At 42.2% G+C, this 25,695-nt stretch overlaps 1 protein-coding gene across 1 annotated transcript in view; it reads right to left on the reverse strand.

Moving 5' to 3' along the window:
- Nucleotides 1-5,135: 5,135 nt before the first annotated feature.
- AXDND1 (axonemal dynein light chain domain containing 1) overlaps nucleotides 5,136-25,695 on the reverse strand; it is a 106,814-nt gene continuing 86,254 nt past the window's right edge. Inside the window, exons 21-24 of the mRNA XM_035010691.1 lie at nucleotides 21,284-21,388; nucleotides 19,317-19,421; nucleotides 6,816-6,898; nucleotides 5,136-5,952 (exon numbers count right to left, since the gene is read on the reverse strand). Of these exons, the coding sequence (XP_034866582.1) occupies nucleotides 5,547-5,952; nucleotides 6,816-6,898; nucleotides 19,317-19,421; nucleotides 21,284-21,388 (699 nt within the window). The 3' untranslated portion in view covers nucleotides 5,136-5,546. The remainder of the gene's footprint in view (nucleotides 5,953-6,815; nucleotides 6,899-19,316; nucleotides 19,422-21,283; nucleotides 21,389-25,695) is intronic.

The following is a 25,695-nucleotide window of genomic DNA, read 5'->3' on the forward strand; positions in this document are numbered from 1 at the left end:
AATTCCTTGTAGCATGGCTCCTTTTGTCAAAGGCAGATTTACCTACAGGTGTGGGGAGTTATGGTATCACCCATTCGTTGGTCTCCTCTGCTGTCTGGCTCAGTCAACATTTAAATTTCTCACTAGCTTGCCAGAGGGCACCTTCCAGCTCTGCTCAAGCAGCCTGTGATATCTTCAACTATTAATTGACCATTGGGATGGGAGTGTTTGATGGGTGGGAAATATCGGGACTAAGTTGTATGAAACTGTGAATGGTCAAGGGAAACTCTGTTGAGACTAGCAAGGTGAGCTGATCGTGCTGTCTGCAAGTTCCCAGCAGCAGAAGTCTCCTCTTGACACCAGGAGCTACCTTCTAGCTAGTTACTGATCTTGAAATGATGTGTGGAGGACAAGTTGGACAGTACAATCCAAAACTAAGGTGTGTGGGACGCCTGGGTGGCTCTGTCGGTTAAGCGGCTGCCTTCGGCCCAGGTCATGATCCCAGGGTCCTGAGATCAAGCCCCACGTCGGACTCCTCGCTCAGCAGGGAGTCTGCTTCTCCCTTTCCCTCTGCCTGCCGCTCCCCCTGCTTGTGCTCTTTCTCTCTCTCAAAAAAAAAAAAAAAGACTTCCCTTCAGCCCCCTGAGCTCCCCAACACGCTTTCAATAAATTAGCCTTCTATGTGTGTTTGCAAGAGTGGGTTTCTCTGACTCACAACCAAACCACCTAACTAGGTGCCAAACATCTCATCCTAATTGTAGTGGCAGCAGGCTTAACTCTGGCCTTTAGAGACTGAGCCATCCACCCAATGGAGCTGCCACGTTCTGAGGGGCAAGGTTCTCATGTTCAGGGAGAGGGGCTGCTGATTTGTATGGAAATGACCACTCATTCCTGCAAAGTGGGAAATCAATTAAGAAGTATTTGGAGGGACACCTGGGTGGCTCAGTTGGTTAAGCGTCTGCCTTCGGCTCAGGTCATGATCCCAGGGTCCTGAGATCGAGTCCCGCATCGGGCTCCCTGCTCTGTGGGGAGCCTGCCGCTCCCCCTGCTTGTGCTCTCTCTGACAAATAAATAAAATCTTAAAAAAAAAAAAAAAAAGCAGCATTCGGAAATCCCACCAAAAAGCCTCCAAATTTTCTAGGATCACCTAAGAATCTCTTTGGGAAAGGGTAGGGCTGGCTATGCCCCAGCAAGCGAGAACTGTAAGCAGGGGTCAAGAGCGGCAGCTCTGGCTGTCAGCTGGGCCACAAGCACAGCCAACTGTCTGAAGTCAGGTTTCTTTGCTCAGACTTCAAGAGTCATCCAGTGGGCTCAGGCGGACAGACCCTAAGCATTTTTGAAACCCATCTTATACCTACTTTGATGATGGCAGAGGCAGGCCTGGCCAGGGACTGGGCTGAAAAAGACTGAGGACTCTGAGTCACAGGGTTTCTGAGGCTTAGGGAACAGGCAAGGGTCTAAAATTTGGAGATAAATCCAAAGGAACAGCAAATATGTGAGCCAAAGCAGGTGCATAGGTATTTGGAGCCAGAGATCAGAGCAAATGCAGGTGTGCCGGGAGCAGTAAGGTAGGAGGGGGTCCTTGCCGAGTGCTTGCCCCAAATGTCCATTTGTCACTCGCAACTTATTTTTGCAGGTTAGTCCATCTCTAGTGCCTCAATGGATCCGGGGTCATGAACAGAGCAGACAAGTGAGGCGATCAAAGCAAAAAAATGGCGATTCTGGGTGAATCTTCAGCAGCATTCCTAAATTTCAGTACAATCTTCCATTCTTTCCCTGTGAAGGAAACCATCTGAGCAGTGGCCTGGTGGCCCATCACTACTGTCAAACATCCAGATACAGGTCCAGTAAGCAGGGGCCTCTGACACCCATCAGTTCTGTGAGCTTGGGGAGTCTTATAACCATTTGGGGGGGCCTCAGTTTAATCTTCTGAGAAATGGGATAATAACAGCATCTCCCCCACCTACTTTGTAGGGTTATTGTGAAAATCAAATAAATCATAAAAATGCCTGAAATCATAAGAAATCTGAAAATGCTGCCAAAACCCAAGAGCATCATCAGGCTCCTCTCTTTTAAATTGAAAAAATAATGCTTTGTATTTGCCACTCTTTGCAGAGTTCAGAGTTTTCAAAAAACATTATTTGCTTGACAGGAACTAACACTTTTCACAGACCTCTGTTAGGAAATCATTTGAAGAGGCCAGCAAACTTTACAAGCTATTTTTAATCCGGGAGATAAACTAATGCACTTACTCCCTACAGCTTTCACTGTGACTTTTAAAGAGAAAATATTCTTGGGTTGTATGTCATGACTTTTCTAGTAGCTGTTGCACAGGGAGCCCCTCCAGTTGAGCCACAGGGTCAGCTAAGTAGCACACAGAGATCAGTGAGGGGAGCCCTGCTGAAGCCCAGCACCCTAAGGATGCTACTTGGACTTGGTCTTGGATTTAGTCCGGGGTCTGGGTTTAGGGTTGAGAGGACCTTCCTTGCGCTGTACCTCTGAAAAGACAAAAAAAAAAAATCAGTATTGTAGTAACAATATCTAATATTTACTAAGGACTTTTAACTTTACAAAGCTTTTTAAAAATTCCATTCTGGGGCACCTGGGTGGCTCAGTTGGTTAAGCTACTGCCTTCAGCTCAGGTCATGATCCTGGAGTCCTGGGATCGAGTCCCACATCGGGCTCCCTGCTTAGCAGGGAGTCTGCTTCTCCCTCTAACCCTCCCCCTTCTTGTGCTCTCTCTCTCTCATTCTCTCTCTCTCTCAAATAAATAAATAAAATCTTTAAAAAAAAAAAAATCCATTCTGCCTGAGTAACTCCCAAGCTATAAACAGGCAGTATGCCCAAAATTTGACTCTAAGTTGGTTACTGGGATTCAGAATGCATTTTCCCAAAGTTAAAGTGTAATCAGTTAGTTACCTGAGTTCTGGGTCCTGGAAAAGAGGACTATGCGATCAGGGAGCACAGAGAAACAGAAAGAACATTTCCACCTTCCTTCCTATACATATCCCAAGCTTGGCGGAAACAAGACAATTCAAATAGAGCTAGTATCCAAAGTCCTCCCACACCCATTCCTGCACTCCTGTTCTGTCTCCTGGTCCCTCTGTGCACAGCCTTCTGTGCACAGACCCGACTCAGGCCCAGCCCTCGGGATGGAGGCAGGAGGCCTCTCGCCATCAAGCCAGCTCTCCCTGGCCACTCCATGACACCAAGCTTCCCACTTTGAATCTTTCTGACAGGCTGCTGCCACCTCCATCCCACACTTGGTCATCTTGTTCATGCCCTTGTCTTGCTCTTAGTGTCTCTCCTGGCTCCTAGCTCCTAACTGTAGGCTTCACTGAGATTAGAGCCTAAGCCACTACTCATCTTCGTAAACTTCCCTCTCTATTCTTGTCTTCATTCACAGCTCAGAGCACAATGATTTGCTAATTATTAAAAAGACTGACACAAAAACAAAAATAAATATGTCTTCTGCTCCGTCCAGATCTTCCCCCTGTCCTGCATCCACAAGCCTTTACCATACACTGCACAACTCTAGAGGGAAATGTGATCTCATACTCTAAGTCACACAAAAATGATGCTGCATATGCCATAGGAATCTCATATTGCTCTGGAGGGTCTGCATTTTTCAAAGGAGCTGCCTGCGAACCCTAAGGAATGCCCAACTTACAGATTTTCTGGGGAAAAGGTTCAGGTCTCCTACATGGCATGAGACGGGCTTGGCTTAGGAGCCAATTCCCCTAAGCTTTGCAGAGCCTCTCATCCTCCACCTCTGAGCGCCCGGGAATCACTCTGAGGGAATATTTGGAAGGAGGGCGAAGGGTGGCTATGTTTGTGCAGGCAATTGTTTATATAGATTGGGGACTAACTGTATATAGTTATCCTCTACTTAAAATTATTAATACTTTTCATTCTGGATTTAACCTCATCCCCAAGATCTTTATGGAAATGGAAGAAAATAACATCACTCATTCCATACTGAGCTAACCTCTCCAGTTTAACATGCAGGTCTTTTGCATGGTTTGCATATTTATTTTTCTGTAATCTGGAAAAAGTCTAGTTTTCAAACCATCAGGATAAAATTACAGTGTAAGATGAAAATTTTTTAATCCACAAAAACTATCTCCCATATATTCAAACCTAAAGCTAAAGGATTGTCACGCTTGGAATAATTAGCATCTTACCAGTTGAGAGGTAACAGGAGGAGAGAAAATGAGCTCAGTCTGGTGATAGTACAAACACAACGTACCTGGGTGGGAGACTGTGGGGCACTAGCTAACCAACCGCTTTGGCTGGGGGCATAGGTGAAAATAGGGATGAGACAGAGACAGAAGTCGCTATCCTCCCTGTCCTATCCCTTGCACCAGGAATTGTCCTGGGAACACACCAAAGGGTGAAGGTGAGAGTAAAAATAAAAAACTAGCCTCCAATCCTGGGGTTTACTGAAAACTGCCTGAGGGCAGGTTATTGCACTAATTAGAGATAAGAAAATAAAGAGTTAAATTCCTTTTCCTGTAGAATAATGGTGATTATTTCCATCATAGAAAATCAAACAAGTACCAAAAACCAAAGTCAAAATTCCCCACAAACCTCCATCAACCAGAGACAATGTCTTTCAATATTTGGATACAATTTCCTTCTCGGTCTTTTTTCCAGCTTTATAAAAGTGTGTTTTCTTGCATTTGATATTCAAACATAAGAATTTCCAGGGCACCTGGGTGGCGCAGTCAGTTAAGCATCTGACTCTTGGTTTTGGCTCAGGGCTCAGGTCGTGACCTCAGGGTCGTGAGATCAAGCCCTGCATCAGGCTCTGCACTCAGCGTGGAGTTTGCTTGGGTTTCTCTCTCCCTCTGCCCCTCCCCCTGCTCATTCTCACTTCTCTCTCTCTCCCTAAAATAAATTTTAAAAAAAGAATTTCCTGGGGCACCTGTGTGGGTCAGTTGGTTAATCATCTGCCTTCAGCTCAGGTCATGATCCCAGAGTTCTGGGATTGAGCCCCGCATCAGGCTCCCTGCTCAGCAGGGAGTCTGCTTCTCCATCTGCCCGTCACCCCACTCATGCTCTCTCTCTCTCTCTCTCTCTCAAATAGATAAAATCTTTTTTAAAAATTTCCATGTCATTATAAACCATTTTAATAGTGGTATACTATTCAAGTATATTAGTATAACATAATTTAACTTTTCTTCCATAATTGGAGATGTAGGTTGCCTCTATTATATACAATGATACATTGAACAACTTTGTGCATTAATCTTTTTTTCTGTATTTAGGATTATTTCCTTGGACTAGATCTTCAAGAATAAAATTATTAGGTCAAAGTATATGCATGTATTTAAGGGATATCTATACAAACTCTCAAATTATTTTCTGAAAAAGTTACCTGTCTGTCCACCCACAAGTATTACCTGTAAAACAAACTAGTTTGCCCCTTGTGACCAGCATTATATTCTTTCGTTTTTAAAAATCTTTGCCAGTTTTAGAAGCAAAACTTGTATTTTATGTTAGTTTCTTAGTCTACGATTGTTAGTCATTTGTCTTTCTTTTTGTGAGTTGTCTGAATAAGATAGTTATATAGTTAAATGTATGTATATTCCTATGAAAAATATGAACCAGTAAATCAGTACTAAAAATATTTTATATTCTTCTAGGATATTTGTGACCCAAACATGTTTTGTTTCATAAATATAACCTAAATAAAGCAAAATGAGAAAGCAAGCCTCACCTTTCTTTAGAGATTTTGGAGAATGTTCTACTGGTCTGATTTCTTCATTATTGTCATCTTCTTCATCTTCTCCATCTTCTCTTTCTCCTTCATTTTCTTCTTCTCTTCCTTCAAACTCCTTCTCTCTAGACCTCATCAAAATAGCCTCTAATTCTCTCTCCAGTTCTTTATTTCTTATAAGGGTATAATGAAGTTTCTCATTTACATCCTCAAACTTCTCCTCTGCTTGTCTGGCTCTGCTTTCAACCTCTCTGATGGGGACAGAGTCCAGAGAAACACAACAAAATGGAAAGGTTTGAAAAAGTATCTTTCACGTATAGAAACTCATTGTCTAGAAGAAGCAGTAGAATTAGCTAACTGCATCTGAAAGGTACAAATAAGGGAGGCAGGAGCATCAATCCTTAGGCAAGAACTGGGGTCCAGGACGCTACTTTGGATGGTAATGTCAGCGTGACAGTCATGCTGTGATTTAAGAATGCAATGTATTTATCAGCTCTGGGTGAAATCTGACCTTTGGGTATTTGGAATTCTCCATCAATAGGCAAGGAATCCCTTTTCAGGAGCTAATTTTGGCTTCTCTTCATTGATGTGATCCAACAAACTAAGTCCAGTAGTTTCCCTTCTTTGCCCAGGACCTCTAAAACCAAATTTTAAAACCAAGAAAACTAGTTTGAAATGTGCTTCTTACTTCCTAGAGTACATGTTCTACGTCTACATGGCTATGCTCTTCTCTTCGCATTCTCGACCATCTTAACTATACTGTCCTTCCTACTCTTCAGCGTATGTAGCATTCTTTCTTGAACAGAGTAGTTTCTCCTGGTTCCATTTACATCTCTAGCTCATCTCTTAGAAGCATACTGGATAGATCACTCCTAACACCCTATTCCCCACATACACACACTTTCACTTCCTCCATCTCCACTGTGGGTGAGGATGGATGTTTTATGCGAGCAGTAGAATTCATTGCCTCCAGCAGAAGATTTGGAGATACCCATCCCACTAATAAGGATAAAAGAAGCAGAACAAACAAAGGTAAGCCGAGAAGCATGGATTTCCCAGCCACACCTCCTGGCCAGCAATCTTTGTAATTACCATTGTGGTGCCTCATACTCACAATAACTTCTCCTGTGTGCGTTCAATGATAGCCATTGCTTCAAGATACTTTGGGGCCAATGTACCTCGATTCGCTGATTCTCTCTGACAAAGGAAATATGCATTATGAATGAACTGAGAGTCCCAACAGTTAATACTCTACTTCTTCAGGATGTTCTGCACCAAACCTTCCAGAATATTTTTTTCTACTATCCATATTTATAAAGTAGATGATTAAGCACAATCTTAACACCAAAAAAGAATAGGGATTACCTGTGGCCACATAGCATACCAGCTTCCAAATTATTCATGCTATGGGTGGATAAAATTTGATTAGAATTGTAAAAAAAGCAGGGAAAACAGTATCAACAAAAAGAAACAAGGAAGAAAAGGTTTAAAAATAAAGAGAATGGTAAACATGTTCCTGTAATAAATCAAGTTAATGATCAAAGAGATTGACTATATTTTTCTTAATAATTTACTTCACTAAGCTCTTAACATTGCAAAATCCAGTCAGATCGTTTAGTTCGTAGGGAACTTCATAAATATCAAGGCAGTGAAAATATGAAGAAAAAACAACTCTTTCATTTATTTTGACTCTAATACATTCTAGGAAAAAAAATAAGAGGAAGGTAAAAGAAGGTATTTAGAAAACCAAAATTATAAGCATATTTAAAAATAAATATTATACCATTTTCCCAGAACTGTGCACCTTTTTTTAAAGTATTGTTGACACACGACGTTACATTACTTTCAGGTGTACAGCATGCTGACTGGACAAATCTCAACAGTACACTATGCTCACCACAAGTGTGGCTACCATAAGCACTATTATATGTCACTGGTTATATTCCCTATGCCCTACATCTCATCCCCATGACTTATTCATTCTGGTCACTGGAAGCCTGAACCTCCCACTCCCCTTCACCCCCCTTTTTGCCCAGAACTGTGTTTAAAATCTCATCTATCCATGCTTCCCAACCTGAGGAACGTAAAACGTAAGCCCTACATTATAGATGGAAAGGGAGCTTGAAGAGGGTAGGCAGCCTGCCATCCTCACAGAAGGATCTAGTGGGTTAAAGCAAAACCCTCATCAAGGCCTCTTCGTTCTCAACCACACAACCCATTGCACTCTGCTAGCTTTTTCTAAAGGAAAACCAGAGAAAAGAAACTATGTTAAACATTTTCACTTTTACTCTAGCTCTTCTACTCTTATTTCCCCAGTCACCTATTCTCCTCTTTCTGTTTTGCTCCCTTTTCTTGAGTAGCTTATTTGGAAAGTAAATGGCGCTCACTGTCCAGCCGGGACCCGCAGCACGGGACATGGCTGTGCCTAGGCCGCACACGCCACTCACTTAGTTGTTCTTTGAGCCCAAAAGAAAGGTTTTCAGAGCAGAGGCTTCTGGAGCTGGAATTCCACACATGGTTTACAGCTGTATGAAACAACTTGATAGGTAAACCAGAGTAAACCAGGACTGTACTCTGTGTACACGTGAGCCTTCAGACTCCGCATTCGTTCAACAGATATACAGTGGACCCTGGAACTACATGGGTCTGAACTATGCGGGTCCACTTGTACATGGACTTTTTTACAGTCCACCACTGTAAATGTATTTTCTCTTCCTTATGATTTTCTTAATAACATTTCCTTTCCTCTAGCTTACTTCATTGTAAGAATACAGTATATAATACATAGAACATACAGAATGTGTGTTCAATGACTGTTTATGTTATCTGTAAGGCTTCTGGTCAACAGTGGGCTAGTGGTAGTTAACGTGGGCCTCATGGCTCTTGGCAGTAACTGCCTTGGTCCTTCCTTGTTTGTGCCAATCTGCTGCAGCTTTGCACTTGGTCTCTGACTCCCATTCTCTCTTTGACCTTTTTGACTTGATCTTCCTCAGGTTTGACTCTACTTACGGGCTTCTGACTGGACAGTATCTCCAGTTTGGGTCTATCTCAGGGAGGATCTGGCCGCAGGCCCAGCTCCTTGGGATCCAAGCACTGACATAGTGCCTCATCAGCTTTGGACGTATTTTCTAGAACCACCAATTCCAACAGCCCTTCCCTGTTGCTGTTATAAAATGAGTAAATTAGTCGCTGCTCTGGTGTACGTACATGGTACAGTGGGAGGGAAACACAGATGTCTAAGGGCCACCTTCAGCCCAATAACAGAAGGGAGGGCAGAAAGTCTAATCTTATGTTAAAAATACTGCTGATGCCCCCAAGTCTGGCCCCTGTTCATCCTCAGTTCACAGGCGATCCAGCAAACTCTCCCATCTCCCTCATACACTTATCACTCTTTATAGACAGCCAGAATCTCTGGTGTGAAGATGAGCCTGAAAGAGACTGTTTCTAATATCTTGCTTGTTGGGGTCGCTGAGCTGTGGGCAGCGCTGCTCATACGGCCAAGCAGCGGCACTTGGGGGCCAGTGTAGCTCAGAGCCCTTTTGGTATTACCTCCGAGAGAGCTGGTGGGTTGAGTCACCCCCTATCTCCTCCAGTCAGCTGAGATGTTACAGAATTCTGGCTGCTTGTCCTGCAGGAACAGTGTTGGAATGATTGCGATTTGGAGAGGGCCATAAGCGGTGCTGTACGACCAGGTTCCAGAACTGATTGAACTGGGCCGCAGCTGAAGGCAGAGCGGCCTTCTCCCAGGAGGGGCAGCGGCAAAGTCGATGCAGCTTAATGGCATCACTGGGTTCACCAGTGAATAGAGCCCAGTGCCAAATTGGGTGTGCCTGTTTCAGGCACAGCAGGCCATGTCATGTACACGGGGCCTGCTGTGAGTACACTCCTCAGGAATTCCCACAGAGCCCTAACTCCCAGCTAATTGAGGAGCATTTTGCATAGTGGATGGCCCAGCCCCATTATGGTGGACACTAGGCATCAGGCAATGGTATGAATGAGGCCAAGCTATTAGTCTGCCCAAGCTGGTGGTGACTTACCACCCCTCCTGTTGAGATATCATTCATATCTCAACCCCCAGAAAAATCCCATCCCAGAGTCACCTGCAGGAAGGGATAGTAAGAGTAACTGGAATCTCCATGCTCAGGTCCATAGCTTCTCAGAGGTCTGGAGCTATTTCTTGCTAGAAACCTGGGACCCCTCTATCTCTTGGAGCTCTCCAGTTTCACAGCTCAGTTCCCAGGGACATGACAAGTTATACCTGCACACACAGGCTTTCTGCTTCCCGAGCCCTTCCTTTTTCCTTTCCCTCCCCAGTGCTAATCAAATGGACTGCCTCCTGGGAGCTGTGTTTTTAGACCAGCGGGGGAGTGCCACTGCCCGAAAGGTCTGGTATCCCTGCGAAATGGTATTTATGTCCTTAGGACCAGAGACTGTCTGCCCAAAAATAAACAAATAAAGGGAAAAAATGAGCAAACAAAAGCACAAGAAAAACTTACAGTAAAAGTTTTGAAACCTTAAAGTGCCCTCAGAGAGCCCCAGGACTTTCGTGAATGACAAGTGCACAGAGCTCAGGCGCCACCCGCCCCCGCCCCGCCAGCTCCTCCTGGCCTGCAGCGCAGTCTAAATCAAGACAGCCCTTCCCCAGCCCCAACTCTGCCCCACATCTCTGACCTCACAAGCCAATTCAAGGAATCTTCATTCTCTGGGCACCCACATCCCCAAATACCAACTTTGTCTCTGCTGGCCTAGCACAATTAGGTCCCTTCTGTTTGGGCACCCGGTGATCCCTTTCTGCCTGTGAGTGTTCAAGCTGCCATCCCATAGGATGAACGTGATTCTTCTTTACCTCCAGGAAGTAACAAGTAACTATATACCGGCTGCCATGTGGGTCCATGCCCCAGACCTTATGGTCACTGAGAACGTAAACAGTTCGATCTTCAGTTATCTAGAGTAGCAGCATTAACAAACTTCCAGAGCCCAGAGATAGAGTTTCTGGGCCACACTGTCCTCACGTGAGCTAGTCACGTGCTACCACACCATGTCAGCTGGAAAGGCAGCATCCTGGAGCAGGAGACCGCCACCATTAAAAACAAGCCCTGGGGGGCAGAGCAAGATGGCGGAGGAGTAGGAGACCTGGATTTCGTCTCCTCTCAGGAATTCAGCTGGATAGGGATCAAACCATTCTGAACACCTACAAACTCAACAGGAGATCGAAGAAAAGAAGAGCAACAACTCTCTCATCAGAAAAGCGACCACTTTCTGGAAGGTAGGACGTGCGGAGAAGTGAATCCGAGGCGATATTTGGGAGGATAGACGGCAGGGGAGGGGCCTCCGTCGGCTGCTTCTGGCAAATGATAGAGCCACGGAGCACAAAATCGGAACTTTTAAAAGTCTGCTCTGCCGAGGGACGTCACTCTGGTGGCTAAGTGGGGGGTGGAACCCTCCGGGACAGTGTGGTCTCAGGACCCTCGGGGTCACAGAAAGACCGGAGGTGCCTGAGTGTGGCAGAGCTCCCAGGTAACTGAGCAGAGAAGCTGGCTGCAGAGGCAGAGCCCAGGCGTGGGCTCTCAGCTCGGGGTTGCCATAAACCGTGATCCACGGCACAGTTGGGCCCCTGCTCCTCCAGCAGGGACCCAACAAGCGGCAGATCCGGGGAGACTCACCTTCCTCCCCCCGGAAGGAGCCGCGCGGGAGTGCACCGCAGGGATCTGCTGGGTTTGGAGACTCCACCCGGGGTTGGGTGCCAGAGATAGAAACACGCGGTCACAGGCTGGGTGAGCACGGAGTGCAGCTGGAGACCAGGGAGACGGGAGGGACTGACGGCTTTTCTTGGGGGGCTCACTGAGGAGCGGGGCCCCAAGTTCTCGGCTCCTCCAGAGCAGAGATTGGGAGGCCGACATTTTCACTCTCCGCCTCCAAACCTCTACGGAAAGCTCACAGGGAACAAAAGCTCTGGAGAGCAACCCGAGCAAATAACTTAGCCCAGACCGGGCAAGGGCAGGGCAATTCCGCCTCCGGCAAAGACATTTGGAAACCACAGCAACAGGCCCCTCCCCCAGAAGATCAGCGAGAACAGCCAGCCAAGACCAAGTTTACCTACCAATCAATGAGAACGGCAGAACTCCAGCGCTAGGGGAATACTACACATAGAATTCATGGCTTTTTTTACCATGATTCTTTAGTCTTTCAAAGTTAATTTTTTTTAACTGTCTTTTTTTCTTTTTTTTTTTTTTTTTTTGAATTTTTCTTTTTCCCTTTTTCAACCAACACCTTATCAATCCCCTTTTTAAAAACACATTTTTATTTTTCATTTTTAGAGTCATATTCTATCCCTTCATAGTAGTTACCTGTATTTTTGGCATATGTATATAAGTTGTTCTCTCTTTAAAATTTTGAGATAGTTTCTTCTAACAGATCAAAATATACCCTATATCTCTAGTATATGGTTTTTTCTACTCCCCTGCCTGATCACATTCTCTCCCTTTTTTTTTCTTTTTTCTTTTCTTAAATCCTCTTTTTTCTTTTTTCAAACAACTTCTTATCAATTCCTTTTATAAAATTTTTTATAATTTCCATCTTTACAGTCATATTCCATCCCTTCATCATACCAACCCTTATTTTTGTACATATATAAGTTTTTCTTTCTTTAAAATTTTGGGAGGCACTTTCTTCTAACAGACCAAAATACACCCCAAATCTAGTGTGTGGCACTGATCTATATACCAGCCTGATCATATTTGATCACATTCTGGTTTTTTGTTGTTGTTGTTGTTTTGTTTTGTTTGTTTTTGTTTGTTTTTATCTTTATCTTTTTCTTTTTTTTCTTTTTCTTTTTTCTCTCTTTCCCTTTCTTTTCCCACTGATTCAGGTCTTTTCTGATTTGTTTAGAGTATATTTTCTGGGGACGTGGTTACTCTGCTAGCATTTTGTTCTCTCATTAATCTATTCTCCTCTGCACAAAATGACAAGATGGAAAAAATCACCTCAACAAAAAGAACAAGAGGTAGTACTGACTGCCAGGCACCTACTCAATACGGACATTAGTACAATGTCAGATCTAGAGTTCAGAATCATCACTTTAAAGATATTAGCTGGGCTTGAAAAAAAATATGGAAGTTATGAGAGAAACCCTTTCTGGAGAAGTAAAAGAACTAAAATCTAACCAAGTAGAAATCAAAAAGGCTATTAATGAGGTGCAATCAAATATGGGGGCGCTAACTGCTAGGATAAATGAGGCAGAAGAGAGAATCAGTGATATAGAAGACCAAAGGATGGAAAATAAAGAAGCCGAGAAAAAGAGAGATAAACAACTACTGGATCACAAGGGCAGAATTCGAGAGATAAGCGATACCATAAGACGAAACAACATTAGAGTAATTGGGATCCCAGAAGAAGAAGAAAGAGAGAGAGGGGCAGAAGGTATAATGGAGCAAATTATAGCAGAGAACTTCCCTAATTTGGGAAAGGAAACAGGCATCAAAATCCAGGAAGCACAGAGAACCCCTCTCAAAATCAATAAAAATAGGTCAACACCCCGACATCTAATAGTAAAACTTATGAGTCTCATAGACAAAGAGAAAATCCTGAAAGCAGCTCGGGAGAAGAGATATGTAACCTACAAGGGTAGAAACATTAGACTGGCAACAGACCTATCCACAGAGACCTGGCAGGCCAGAAAGGACTGGCAGGATATATTCAGAGCACTAAATGAGAAAAATATGCAGCCAAAAATACTATATCCAGCTCGGCTGTCACTGAAAATTGAAGGAGAGATAAAAAGCTTCCAGGACAAACAAAAACTAAAGGAATTTGCAAACACAAAACCAGCCCTACGAGAAATATTGAAAGGGGTCCTCTAAGCAAAGAGAGACCCTAAAAGCAACATAGACCAGAAAGGAACACAGACAATATACGGTAACAGTCACCTTACAGGCAATACAATGGCACTAAATTCCTATCTTTCAATAGTTACCCTGAATGTAAATGGGCTAAATGCCCCAATCAAAAGACACAGGCTATCAGACTGGATTAAAAAACAAGACCCATCGATATGCTGTCTGCAAGAGACTCATTTTAGAACCAAAGACACCCCCAGATTAAAAGTGAGGGGGTGGAAAACCATTTACCATGCTAATGAACACCAAAAGAAAGCTGGGGTGGCAATCCTTATATCAGACAAATTAGATTTTAAACCAAAGACTGTAATAAGAGATGAGGAAGGACACTATATCCTACTTAAAGGATCTATCCAACAAGAAGATCTAACAATTGTAAATATCTATGCCCCTAACATGGGAGCAGCCAATTATATCAGGCAATTAATAACAAAAGCAAAGAAACACATCGACAACAACACAATAATAGTGGGGGACTTTAACATCCCCCTCACTGAAATGGACAGATCGTCTAAGCAAAAGATCAACAAGGAAATAAAGACTTTAAATGATACACTGGACCAAAAGGACTTCACAGACATATTCAGAACATTCCATCCCAAAGCAACGGAATACACATTCTTCTCTAGTGCCCATGGAACATTCTCCAGAATAGATCACATCCTAGGTCATAAATCAGGTCTCAACCGGTACCAAAAGATGGGGATCATTCCCTGCCTATTTTCAGACCACAATGCTTTGAAACTAGAACTCAATCACAAGAGGAAAGTCGGAAAGAACTCAAATACATGGAGGCTAAAGAGCATCCTACTGAAGAATGAATGGGTCAACCAGGAAATTAAAGAAGAATTAAAAAAATACATGGAAACCAATGAAAATGAAAACACAACTATTCAAAATCTTTGGGATGCAACAAAGGCAGTCCTAAGAGGAAAGTATATAGCAATACAAGCCTTTCTCAAGAAACAAGAAAGGTCTCAAGTACACAACCTAACCCTACACCTAAAGGAGCTGGAGAAAGAACAGCAAATCAAGCCTAAACGCAGCAGAAGAAGAGAAATACTAAAGATCAGAGCAGAAATCAATGAAATAGAAACTAAAAGAACAGTAGAACAGATCAACGAAACTAGGAGCTGGTTCTTTGAAAGAATTAACAAGATTGATAAACCCCTGGCCAGACTTATCAAAAAGAAAAGAGAAATGACCCAAATCAACAAAATCATGAATGAAAGAGGAGAGATCACAACCAACACTAAAGAAATACAAACAATTATAAGAACATATTATGAGCAACTCTATGCCAGCAAATTAGATAACCTGAAAGAAATGGATGCATTCCTAGAGATGTATCAACTACCAAAAATGAACCAGGAAGAAATAGAAAACCTGAACAGACCTATAACCACTAAGGAAATTGAAGCAGTCATCAAAAATCTCCCAAAAAACAAAAGCCCAGGGCCAGATGGCTTCCCAGGGGAATTCTACCAAACATTTCAAGAAGAATTAATACCTATTCTTCTGAAACTGTTCCAAAAAATAGAAATGGAAGGAAAACTTCCAAACTCATTTTATGAGGCCAGCATTACCTTGATCCCAAAACCAGACAAAGACCCCATCAAAAAGGAGAATGACAGACCAATATCCCTGATGAACATGGATGCAAAAATTCTCACCAAAATACTAGCCAGTAGGATCCAACAGTACATTAAAAGGATTCTTCACCACGACCAAGTGGGATTTATCCCTGGGCTGCAAGGTTGGTTCAACATCCACAAATCAATCAGTGTGATACAATACATTAACAAAAGAAAGAACAAGAATCATATGATCCTCTCAATAGATGCAGAAAAAGCTTTTGACAAAGTACAGCATCCTTTCTTGATCAAAACTCTTCAGAGTATAGGCATAGAGGGTACATACCTCAATATCATAAAAGCCATCTATGAAACACCTACAGCGAATATCATTCTCAATGGGGAAAAACTGAGACCTTTCCCACTAAGGTCAGGAACGCGGCAGGGATGTCCACTATCACCACTGCTATTCAACATAGTATTGGAAGTCCTAGCCACAGCAATCAGACAACAAAAAGAAATCAAAGGCATCCAAATCGGCAAAGAAGAAGTCAAACTCTCACTCTTTGCAGATGATATGATACTTTATGTGGAAAACCCCAAAGACTCCACCCCAAAACTGCTAGAACTCATACAGGAATTCAGTAAAGTGGCAGGATATAAAATCAATGCACAGAAGTCAGTGGCATTCCTATACACCAACAACAAGACAGAAGAAAGAGAAATTAAGGAGTCGATCCCATTTACAATTGCACCCAAAACCATAAGACACCTAGGAATAAATCTAACCAAAGAGACAAAGGATCTGTACTCAGAAAACACTAAAATACTCATGAAAGAAATTGAGGAAGACACAAAGAAATGGAAAAACATTCCATGCTCATGGATTGGAAGAACAAATATTGTGAAGATGTCAATGCTACCTAGAGCAATCTACACATTCAATGCAATCCCCATCAAAATACCATCCACTTTTTTCAAAGAAATGGAACAAATAATCCTAAAATTTGTATGGAACCAGAAAAGACCCCAAATAGCCAGAGGAATGTTGAAAAAGAAATGCAAAGCTGGCGGCATCACAATGCCGGACTTCCAGCTCTATTACAAAGCTGTCATCATCAAGACAGTATGGTACTGGGCGCCTGGGTGGCTCAGTTGGTTAAGCGACTGCCTTCGGCTCAGGTCATGATCCTGGAGTCCCGGGATCGAGTCCCGCATCGGGCTCCCTGCTCGGCAGGGAGTCTGCTTCTCCCTCTGACCCTCCTCCCTCTCATGCTCTCTGTATCTCATTCTCTCTGTCTCAAATAAATAAATAAAATCTTTAAAAAAAAAAAAAAAAGACAGTACGGTACTGGCACAAAAACAGACACATAGATCAACGGAACAGAATAGAGAGCCCAGAAATGGACCCTCAACTCTATGGTCAACTCATCTCTGACAAAGCAGGAAAGAATGTCCAAAGGAACAAAGACAGTCTCTTCAACAAATGGTGTTGGGAAAATTGGATAGCCACATGCAGAAGAATGAAACTGGACCATTTCCTTACACCACACACAAAAATAGACTCAAAATGGTTGAAAGACCTCAATGTGAGACAGGAGTCCATCAAAATCCTAAAGGAGAACACAGGCAGCAACCTCTTTGACCTCAGCCGAAGCAACTTCTTCCTAGAAACATCGCCAAAGGCAAGGGAAGCAAGGGCAAAAATGAACTATTGGGACTTCATCAAGATAAAAAGCTTTTGCAAAGCAAAGGAAACAGTCAACAAAACCAAAAGACAACCGGCAGAATGGGAGAAGATATTTGCAAATGACATATCAGATAAAGGGCTAGTATCCAAAATCTATAAAGAAGTCATCAAACTCAACACCCAAAGAACAAAGAATCCAATCAAGAAATGGGCAGAAGACATGAACAGACATTTTTCCAAAGAAGACATCCAAATGGCCAACAGACACATGAAAAAGTGCTTAATATCGCTCGGCATCAGGGAAGTCCAAATCAAAACCTCAATGAGATACCACCTCACACCAGTCAGAATGGCTAAAATTAACAAGTCAGGAAGCGACAGATGTTGGCGGGGATGCGGAGAAAGGGGAACCCTCCTACACTGTTGGTGGGAATGCAAGCTGGTGCAGCCACTCTGGAAAACAGTATGGAGGTTCCTCAAAAAGTTGAAAATAGAGCTACCATATGATCCAGCAATTGTACTACTGGGTATTTACCCCAAAGATACAAAAGTAGGATCCGAAAGGGTACGTGCACCCCGATGTTTATAGCAGCAATGTCCACAATAGCCAAACTGTGGAAAGAGCCAAGATGTCCATCGACAGATGAATGGATAAAGAAGAGGTGGTATATATATACAATGGAATATTATGCAGCCATCAAAAGGAATGAGATCTTGCCATTTGCAACGACGTGGATGGAACTGGAGGGTATTATGTTGAGCGAAATAAGTCAAACAGAGAAAGACATGTATCATATGACCTCACTGATATGAGGAATTCTTAATCGCAGGAAACAAACTGAGGGTTGCTGGAGTGGAGTGGGGGGTGGGGTGGGAGGGATGGGGTGACTGGGTGATAGACACTGGGGAGGGTATGTGCTCTGGTAAGCGCTGTGAATTGTGCAAGACTGTTGAATCTCAGATCTGTACCTCTGAAACAAATAATGAAATATATGTTAAGAAAAAAAAAAAGAAGAAGAAGAAGGTAGCAGGAGGGGAAGAATGAAAGGGGGGGAATCGGAGGGGTAGACAAACCATGAGAGACGATGGACCCTGAAAAACAAACTGAGGGTTCTAGAGGGGAGGGGGGTGGGAGGATGGGTTAGCCTGGTGATGGGTATTGAGGAGGGCACATTCTGCATGGAGCACTGGGTATTATGCACAAACAATGAATCATGGAACACTACATCTAAAACTAATGATGCAATGTATGGGGATTAACATAAGAATAAAAAAAAAAAACAAGCCCCCCCCCAGCCTGCCCCCCCACACACACCGGTTACAGGCTGTTTTCCTGCCAGCTTCCTGCCTGGCTTGAGGATCATCGGGGAGGTCTGACCCTGACTCCTTGCCTGGATGGCACAGCAGGGGAGAAACGCTGAAGCAGGAAGGCCTTGGGTAGGATTAGGGACCATCAAGCAGATTAAATGTTGCTACCCTTTATTTCCCTTTTCCTTACATGGCTCATGGCCCTGCTTACTCTTACCTCCTTGCCTCATCCAGTCTTAAAGACTGACAGATTAATATACTATATGAAAAACTTATTGAAAAGGCATTACTTGGGGAGAAAGTGATTGCAGCCCCTCTCAGCGCTACTCTCACTCCAGTTTGCAGCTCCCTAGACACACATCCCTACAATCTGCGTCTCCTTTGGGCCACACCTCTGCCTCAGTCATCCTTCTGTGGTCCGCCGCCACCCTCCTTACGGCTCCCACCCCTCCAGACGCCACTGCCTACTCAGGAGGATCAGATCTCTAACAGTGACATGGTTCTTAACTTTGGGGCTGAGAAACTGGACTAAGTCTATGGACTTCTGGCACACACACACCCCCCCCCTAGGAAACGCACAGTATAAACATACATGCAAAATGCTATATACCATTTCAGGGGATTAATGGGATTAAGGCATGACATCCTTTATAGAGACGCATATCAATCTAGAACTGAAATCTAGGACTGACTTAAGTCTACCATAGTCCTAGAACTTTCTATGGAAGAATTTTAAATCGGTTTTCCTGCTGAGTGTCTAAAGGTTTCCAATTTCCCAATAATTCTTGTGGTCAGAGGTATATGCTTATCACAGTTCTCAATAGAGTCTGCTGAATGAATTTATTTAAAAAATAGGTCAAATTTTTACCGAGATATTGTTAAATTAAGGAAGGCAATGAATACTAATTTTAAAATGAGGTTTAAAGAAGAGAATGAGACGTTTTTTATAAAGTTAAGGTAAAAAACAAGAGTTTTCCAGAGATGATACTGGGAAGAAAAAAAAAAAATCTGAAAAATGCATTATGTAGGAGCTCCTGGCCCTCCTGGAGCTAAAAGTTATGTTAAATCCATATCATTTTTACATTATGTTAAATTTCCTAGCTTTTTTCTCTGGTTTTGAATTTCCTACTTGTGTTTCAGATACATACCCAGGAAGAGAATATATTTGCTTCAAATAGAGGTTTGGAATGAATATTTTCATCTTTTTCAATTATTCTAATGAGTTTTTCCTCCTCCTTGGATGTTGAAGGCTTCTAGGGCACAGAAACACAAAGGACCTGTTAGCGGAGCTGGTGTGTGACCCAGAGGCATGGCAAGTTCCCCGAAGCAATGTCTGAAGCTTTAATCTTCAATTTGCATTAGTCATTCAACAAGCATTTTCGAAGACTTACAGCAAACAATGTGTGAGAAATCAGTGGGGATGGGGAAGTGGAGACCAGGGTAAACAACAGTGAGAGAAACAAGAAGGATATCTTCCAGACCCAGGAATTCACAGCACAGTAGGAGAGATGGACCAGAAAATAATTATGGTATGCATGATTGATGTTGGCAAAGGGGTGTGTTCCAAAAGCTCTGTGCACCCAGAAAAGGGCCCTGAATTCTGCCTCGACATCCAGGGAAGTTTTTACATAGAAAGTGATATCTGAAGACCGAACAAGACTTTGTAACATAGAGAGGAAAGGGCCAGAACTAAGGCCACAAGAGGAGGAAAAGAGGGAATGCATTACACATTTAAAAGGTACGATGGAATTTAGTGTCCAAATAACACTGTTTCCCATTTATTTTGTGCCTTCTATATGCCAAGCACTGTACCGAAATAAAACAGAAAATGCTGGCGAAAAGCAGCTTAGCTGTCGTACATTTTTCTTCTGCTGTCTAGTATGTACAGTGGGTCTAGAGGACCTAGGTCACAGCCTGGGATCATGCCAACATTTAAACTATTCACAGAGAAGAAACATCAGGGAAGGAAGTTAAGACAGTCTAGAGAGTGTTAGGTGATCTTGAGTTCCGAGAGCCAAGGACAGTAGTAGTCAATCCAGGAATCAGCAAGGGTTCTTATGCCAGACTAATCTAGGTTTGAACACTGGTTCTGCCACTCACAGCTTTCTGACTTAGGGTAAGTCAAGTCGACCTTTCTGAGCTTCAGTTTTCTTATCTGTAAAATGGGGCAATAATTTTTACCTTGAAGTTGTGTGGTATAGATGAGAGGTAACACATGCAGAACATGTAGCTCACAGTAGGGACTCAGTTACTGGTAGTTATCATTGTATTTTTAGGATTGTTATTATTATTATTATAAGTACCCCAGGAAGGGTTTTATTACTACGAATGCCCCGCAGGCATACAGACAAGGTAAGGAGAAAGGAGATGTGGAGATGGGTCTGGGAGAAGGGGAAAGGTAGCCCAGAATGGGAACTAAAGAAGTGGACACAGGGGCGCCTGGGTGGCTCAGACAGTTGAGCATCTGACTCTTGATCTCAGCTCAGGTCTTCATCTCAGAGTCATGAGTTCAAGGCCCATGTTGGAGCCTACTTAAAAAAAAGAAAAAGAAAAAGTAAACACAGAGTTTAAATTACTATTTGAAAAATCTGGTAATGAAAGGACAAAGAAACAGCATCAGGATGAGAGGTAGATTGTGTAGGTAATAGGAGTACAGGGGTGAATGAGGCTGATGGGAAGTGACTAGATTTTGAAAAGGAAAAGGACACCCCTACCTTGGAAAATAAAGAGACAATGGTGTCTCAGGTATGGTTAAATCTATATGAAGAAAGGAAGGGAGCTAGGGTGTTTATTCCAGATGACCTATTTCTATTTTCAATAGTACCTATATATATTCATTCATTCATTCATTCATTCATTCATTCATTCATTTATTTAGAGAATGTGAGTGAGGGGAGGGGCAGAGGGAGAAGGAGAGAGAGAGAGAATCTCAAGCAGATTGCACTGAGCATGGAGCCCAACATGGGTCTTGATCTCATGACCCTGAGATCTTGACCTGAGCTGAAATCAAGAGTCAGATGCTTAACTAACTGAGCCATCCAGGCACCTCAGTACCTATATATATATTCCTTAAAAATGTAAAGGGAAAGGAAAATATAATACTAAATCATCTTACCTCCTCTTCTTCCCTTTGCATCTTAAAATTATCCTCCATACTTTCTTCTTCCTCCTCTCTAGAAGGCCTGTCTATGTCAGGTTCAATTAATTCTTTTATAAAATCCTATGAGATAAAACAATAGTACAAATAGTATATAGTTTAGTGTATATTAATAATTTTTAGTATATACTAATCATTCATTCAAAAATTTAATGAGCATTAATCTTGCAACTGGACACTGTGCTAGGGATAATGACAAAAAGGGTAATAAGAATAGCCTCTGTCCTGTATCATATGACCTCACTGATACGAGGAATTCTTTTTTTTTTTTTTTAAAGATTTTATTTATTTGAGAGAGAGAATGAGCTAGAGAGAGCGAGCACATGAGAGGGGGGAGGGTCAGAGGGAGAAGCAGACTCCCTGCCGAGCAGGGAGCCCGATGCGGGACTCGATCCCGGGACTTCAGGATCATGACCTGAGTCGAAGGCAGTCGCTTAACCAACTGAGCCACCCAGGCGCCCCGAGGAATTCTTAATCTCAGGAAACAAACTGAGGGTTGCTGGAGTGGTGGGGGGTGGGAGGGATGGGGTGGCTGGGAGATAGACATTGGGGAGGGTATGTGCTATGGTGAGCGCTGTGAATTGTGCAAGACTGTTGAATCACAGATATGTACCTCTGAAGCAAATAATACATTATATGTTAAAAAAAAAAAAAAAGAAGAAGGTAGCAGGAGGGGAAGAATGAAGGGGGGTGGAAATTGGAGGGGGAGACGAACCATGAGAGACGATGGACTCTGAAAAACAAACTGAGGGTTCCAGAGGGGAGGAGGGTGGGAGGATGGGTTAGCCTGGTGATGGATATTAAAGAGGGCATGTTCTGCATGGAGCACTGGGTGTTATGCACAAACAATGAATCATGGAACACTACATCAAAAACTAATGATGTAATGTATGGTGATTAACATAACATAATAATAAGAAAAAAAAAAAAGAATAGCCCCTGTCCTCCTATGACCCAGCAATTGCACTACGGGAATTTACCCCAAAGATAACGATCTAAATTATCTAGTGGTAATTTAGTGATCTAAAGGGGCACCTGCACCCCAGTGTTTATAGCAGCAATGTCCACAATAGCCAAACTATGGAAAGAACCCAGACGTCCATTGACAGATGAATGGATAAAGAATATATGAGATAGATAGATAGATAGATAGATAGATAGATAGATAGATAGATGATAGTGGAATATTACACAGCCATCAAAAATGAAATCTTGCCATTTGCAATGACATGGATGGAACTAGAGGGTATTATGCTAAGGGAAATAAGTCAATCAGAGAAAGACAATTATCATATGATCTCACTGATATGTGAAATTTAAGAAACAAAGCAGAGGATCACAGGGAAGAGAGGAAAAAAATGAAACAAGAGGAAACCAGAGAGGGAGAAAAACCATAAGAGACTCTTAATCATAGGAAACAAACTGAGGTTTGCTGGAGGGGAGGGGAGTAGGGGAATGGGGTAACTGGGTGATGGACATTGGGGAGGGTATGTGTTGTAATGAGCATTGGGTATTATATAAACTGATGAATCACAGACCTGTACCCCTGAAACAAATAATACATTGTAAGTTAATTAATTGAATTTAAATTTTAAAAAAAGAATAGCCCCTGTCTTAAGAAGCTTAACAATTTAGTGGACAAGAAAATGCTATGGATACATATAGTCACATGGTAGGAGCACCTAATCTATGGTAGTGGATGTGGTAGTGGATGTGGTAGTGGAAAGAGAGGATTGGTCAGGAAGGTTTCCTGGAGGACATAATGTCTCAGTTTCTTCTTGAAGGATGAGTAAGGGAAAAAAGCATGATTCTAGGCAAAGGATGATGCATGGGCATGACTGGCTCTTGAGAACAAAAGTAGTTAGTAGGACAGAAACTTAGGGGCAGATGGACAGGAGCACAGTCATAGAGGAAGGGCTAGAGTGTCATTCCAGGGAAACTGGATTTTATCCTGAAGGCAATGAAGTACTAATAAATTGATCTGTTTTGCATTTTAAACAATCACTCTAGCAGCAGGAGAGTAGATTTAAAGAGAAAGAAGGGAGAGAGGGAGGAAGAGTGGGAAGAAGAAAAGACAAGAGTAGAGAATGAACATAGGGTTGCAGGAATGAAGAGGAGGAGAAGGATTCAAGAGATATTTAGGAGTTAACTCAGTGCTGGAGTGATTAGATTGATATGGGATGCCTAGGGAAAGGAAGCATCTTGAATGATACCTGGTGAATGGTTTAGGCCACTACATAGATGATAATGCCATTCACAGAGAAAATGAACAAAGTTGCATAAGCAGCTTTGGGAAAATAGATAAGTTCAGACTAGGCTATGTGACTTTAAGGTACCACTAATATATCTAAGTAGAAATATTCAGTAAGTAGCTAAATACACAGATACAGAGTTTAGATGGAGGCATTTGGGCTAAAGATAATCATTTAACAGTTATTTGCATTTAGTCGAAGCCAAGAAAGTAAATTATATTACCAAAGGAGAAGTTGTGAAGTTGCTGGAGGATGAGGGCTTAGGACAGGAACTTAGTCACATACAAGACTAGGGAAGAAAGACAAGTCTGCACAGAAGGCCAGAAGTTGTGTCAGAAGTCTGACAAAGCCACCAGGAAAGTCAAAAGAAGAGAAAGAAGGATTCAACAGTGTTGAATACCTCAAACGAGTCTACACAACTACTGACTGAAAAATGTCCTTCAGTTTATGGCAATGACGTGTATAAAACAAGCTAATAATAAGTTCAATATCTACAATAGGAAAATGCATAAATTATGGTATAAACTAAGTCAGATGGTCCCTGACTTATGATGGTTTGACTTAAAATTTTTTCAACTTTACAATGGTACAAAAATGATCCACATTCAGTAGAAACTGTCATTTGAATTTTGAATTTTAATCTTTTCCCAGGCTAACAATACGTGGTTCAACTCTCTTTCATGACTCTGGGCAGTGGCAGTGACCCACAACTTCTAGTCAGCCTCATGATCACAAGAGTAACCAACTGATACACTTAACAACCATTCTGTTTTTCACTTTCAATACAGTATTCAATAAATTACACGAGCATGGACTCTTGGTTTCCGCTTAGGTCATGACCTCAGGGGTCTTGGGGTCGGGCTCCACACTCAGCAGTGAGTCTGTTTGAAAGATTCTCTCCCTCTGCCTCTCTCCCCTCAAATAAATAAATTTTTAAAATGAACAAAAAAATAAATTACATGAGATATTCAACTTTTTCTTATAAAATGGTCTTTGTGTTAGATGATTTTACCCAACTGTAGGCTAATGTAAGTGTTCAAAGCACGTTGAAGATAGGCCAGGCTAAGCTATGATGTGGGGTAAGTTAAATGTATTAAATACATTTTCGGCTTACAATATTTTCAACTTACAATGGGTTTATTGGGACATAACCCCAACATAAGTCAAGGAAGATCCGTATTTTGCTACTATAAATAATGCTGTATTTAGCATTCTTTTTTATTTATCTATTTATTTAATTCCAGTATAATTAACATACAGTGTTATATTACAATATAGTGATTCAGCAATCCTATACATTACTCAGTGCTCATCGTGATAAGTGTACTCTTAATCCCCTTCACCTATTTCACCCATTCCCCACCAACCCACCTCCCCTCTGACAACTATCAGTTTGTTCTCTATAATTAACAATGTTTTTTAATCTCTTTTTCCTTTGTTCATTTGTTTCTTAAATTTCACGTAAGAGTGAAATCATGTGGTATTTGTCCTTCTCTGACTGGCTTATTTCACTGAGCATTATACTCTCTAGATTTATCCATGTTGTTGCAAATGGCAAGATTTCATTCTTTTTTATGGCTGAGTAATATTCCTCTGTGTGTGTGTGTGTGTGTGTACATCATCTTTATCCATTCATCTATCGATGGACACTTGGGCTGCTTCCATAGTTTGGCTATTATAAATAATGCTGCAATAAACACAGGGGTTCATATAACTTTTCGAGTTAGTGTTTTCATATTCTTTGGTTAAATACCCAGTAGTAGGAATACTGGATCACATAGTAGTCTTGTTTTAGAGGAACCTTAAGTCTTGCTTTTTGAGGAACCTCCATACTGTTTTCCACAGTGGCTGCACCAGTTTGCCTTCCTACTAGCAGGGCACAAGAGTTCCTTTTTCTCCACATCCTTGCCAACACTTCTTGTTCCTTGTGTTTTTTATTTTAGCCATTCTGACAAGTGTGAAGTGATATCCCATTGTGGTTTTGATTTGCATTTCCCTGATGATGAGTCAAGTTGAGCATCTTTTCATGTGTCTGTTGGACATCTGGATGTCTTCTTTGGAGAAATGTCTGTTTATGTCTTCTGCCCATTTTCTAATTGGATTATTTGGTTTTTTGGC

Source organism: Mirounga leonina, unplaced genomic scaffold (assembly GCF_011800145.1).
Source record: "Mirounga leonina isolate KUSES-001 unplaced genomic scaffold, KU_Mleo_1.0 Mir_154, whole genome shotgun sequence".
NCBI classification, from domain to species: domain Eukaryota; kingdom Metazoa; phylum Chordata; class Mammalia; order Carnivora; family Phocidae; genus Mirounga; species Mirounga leonina.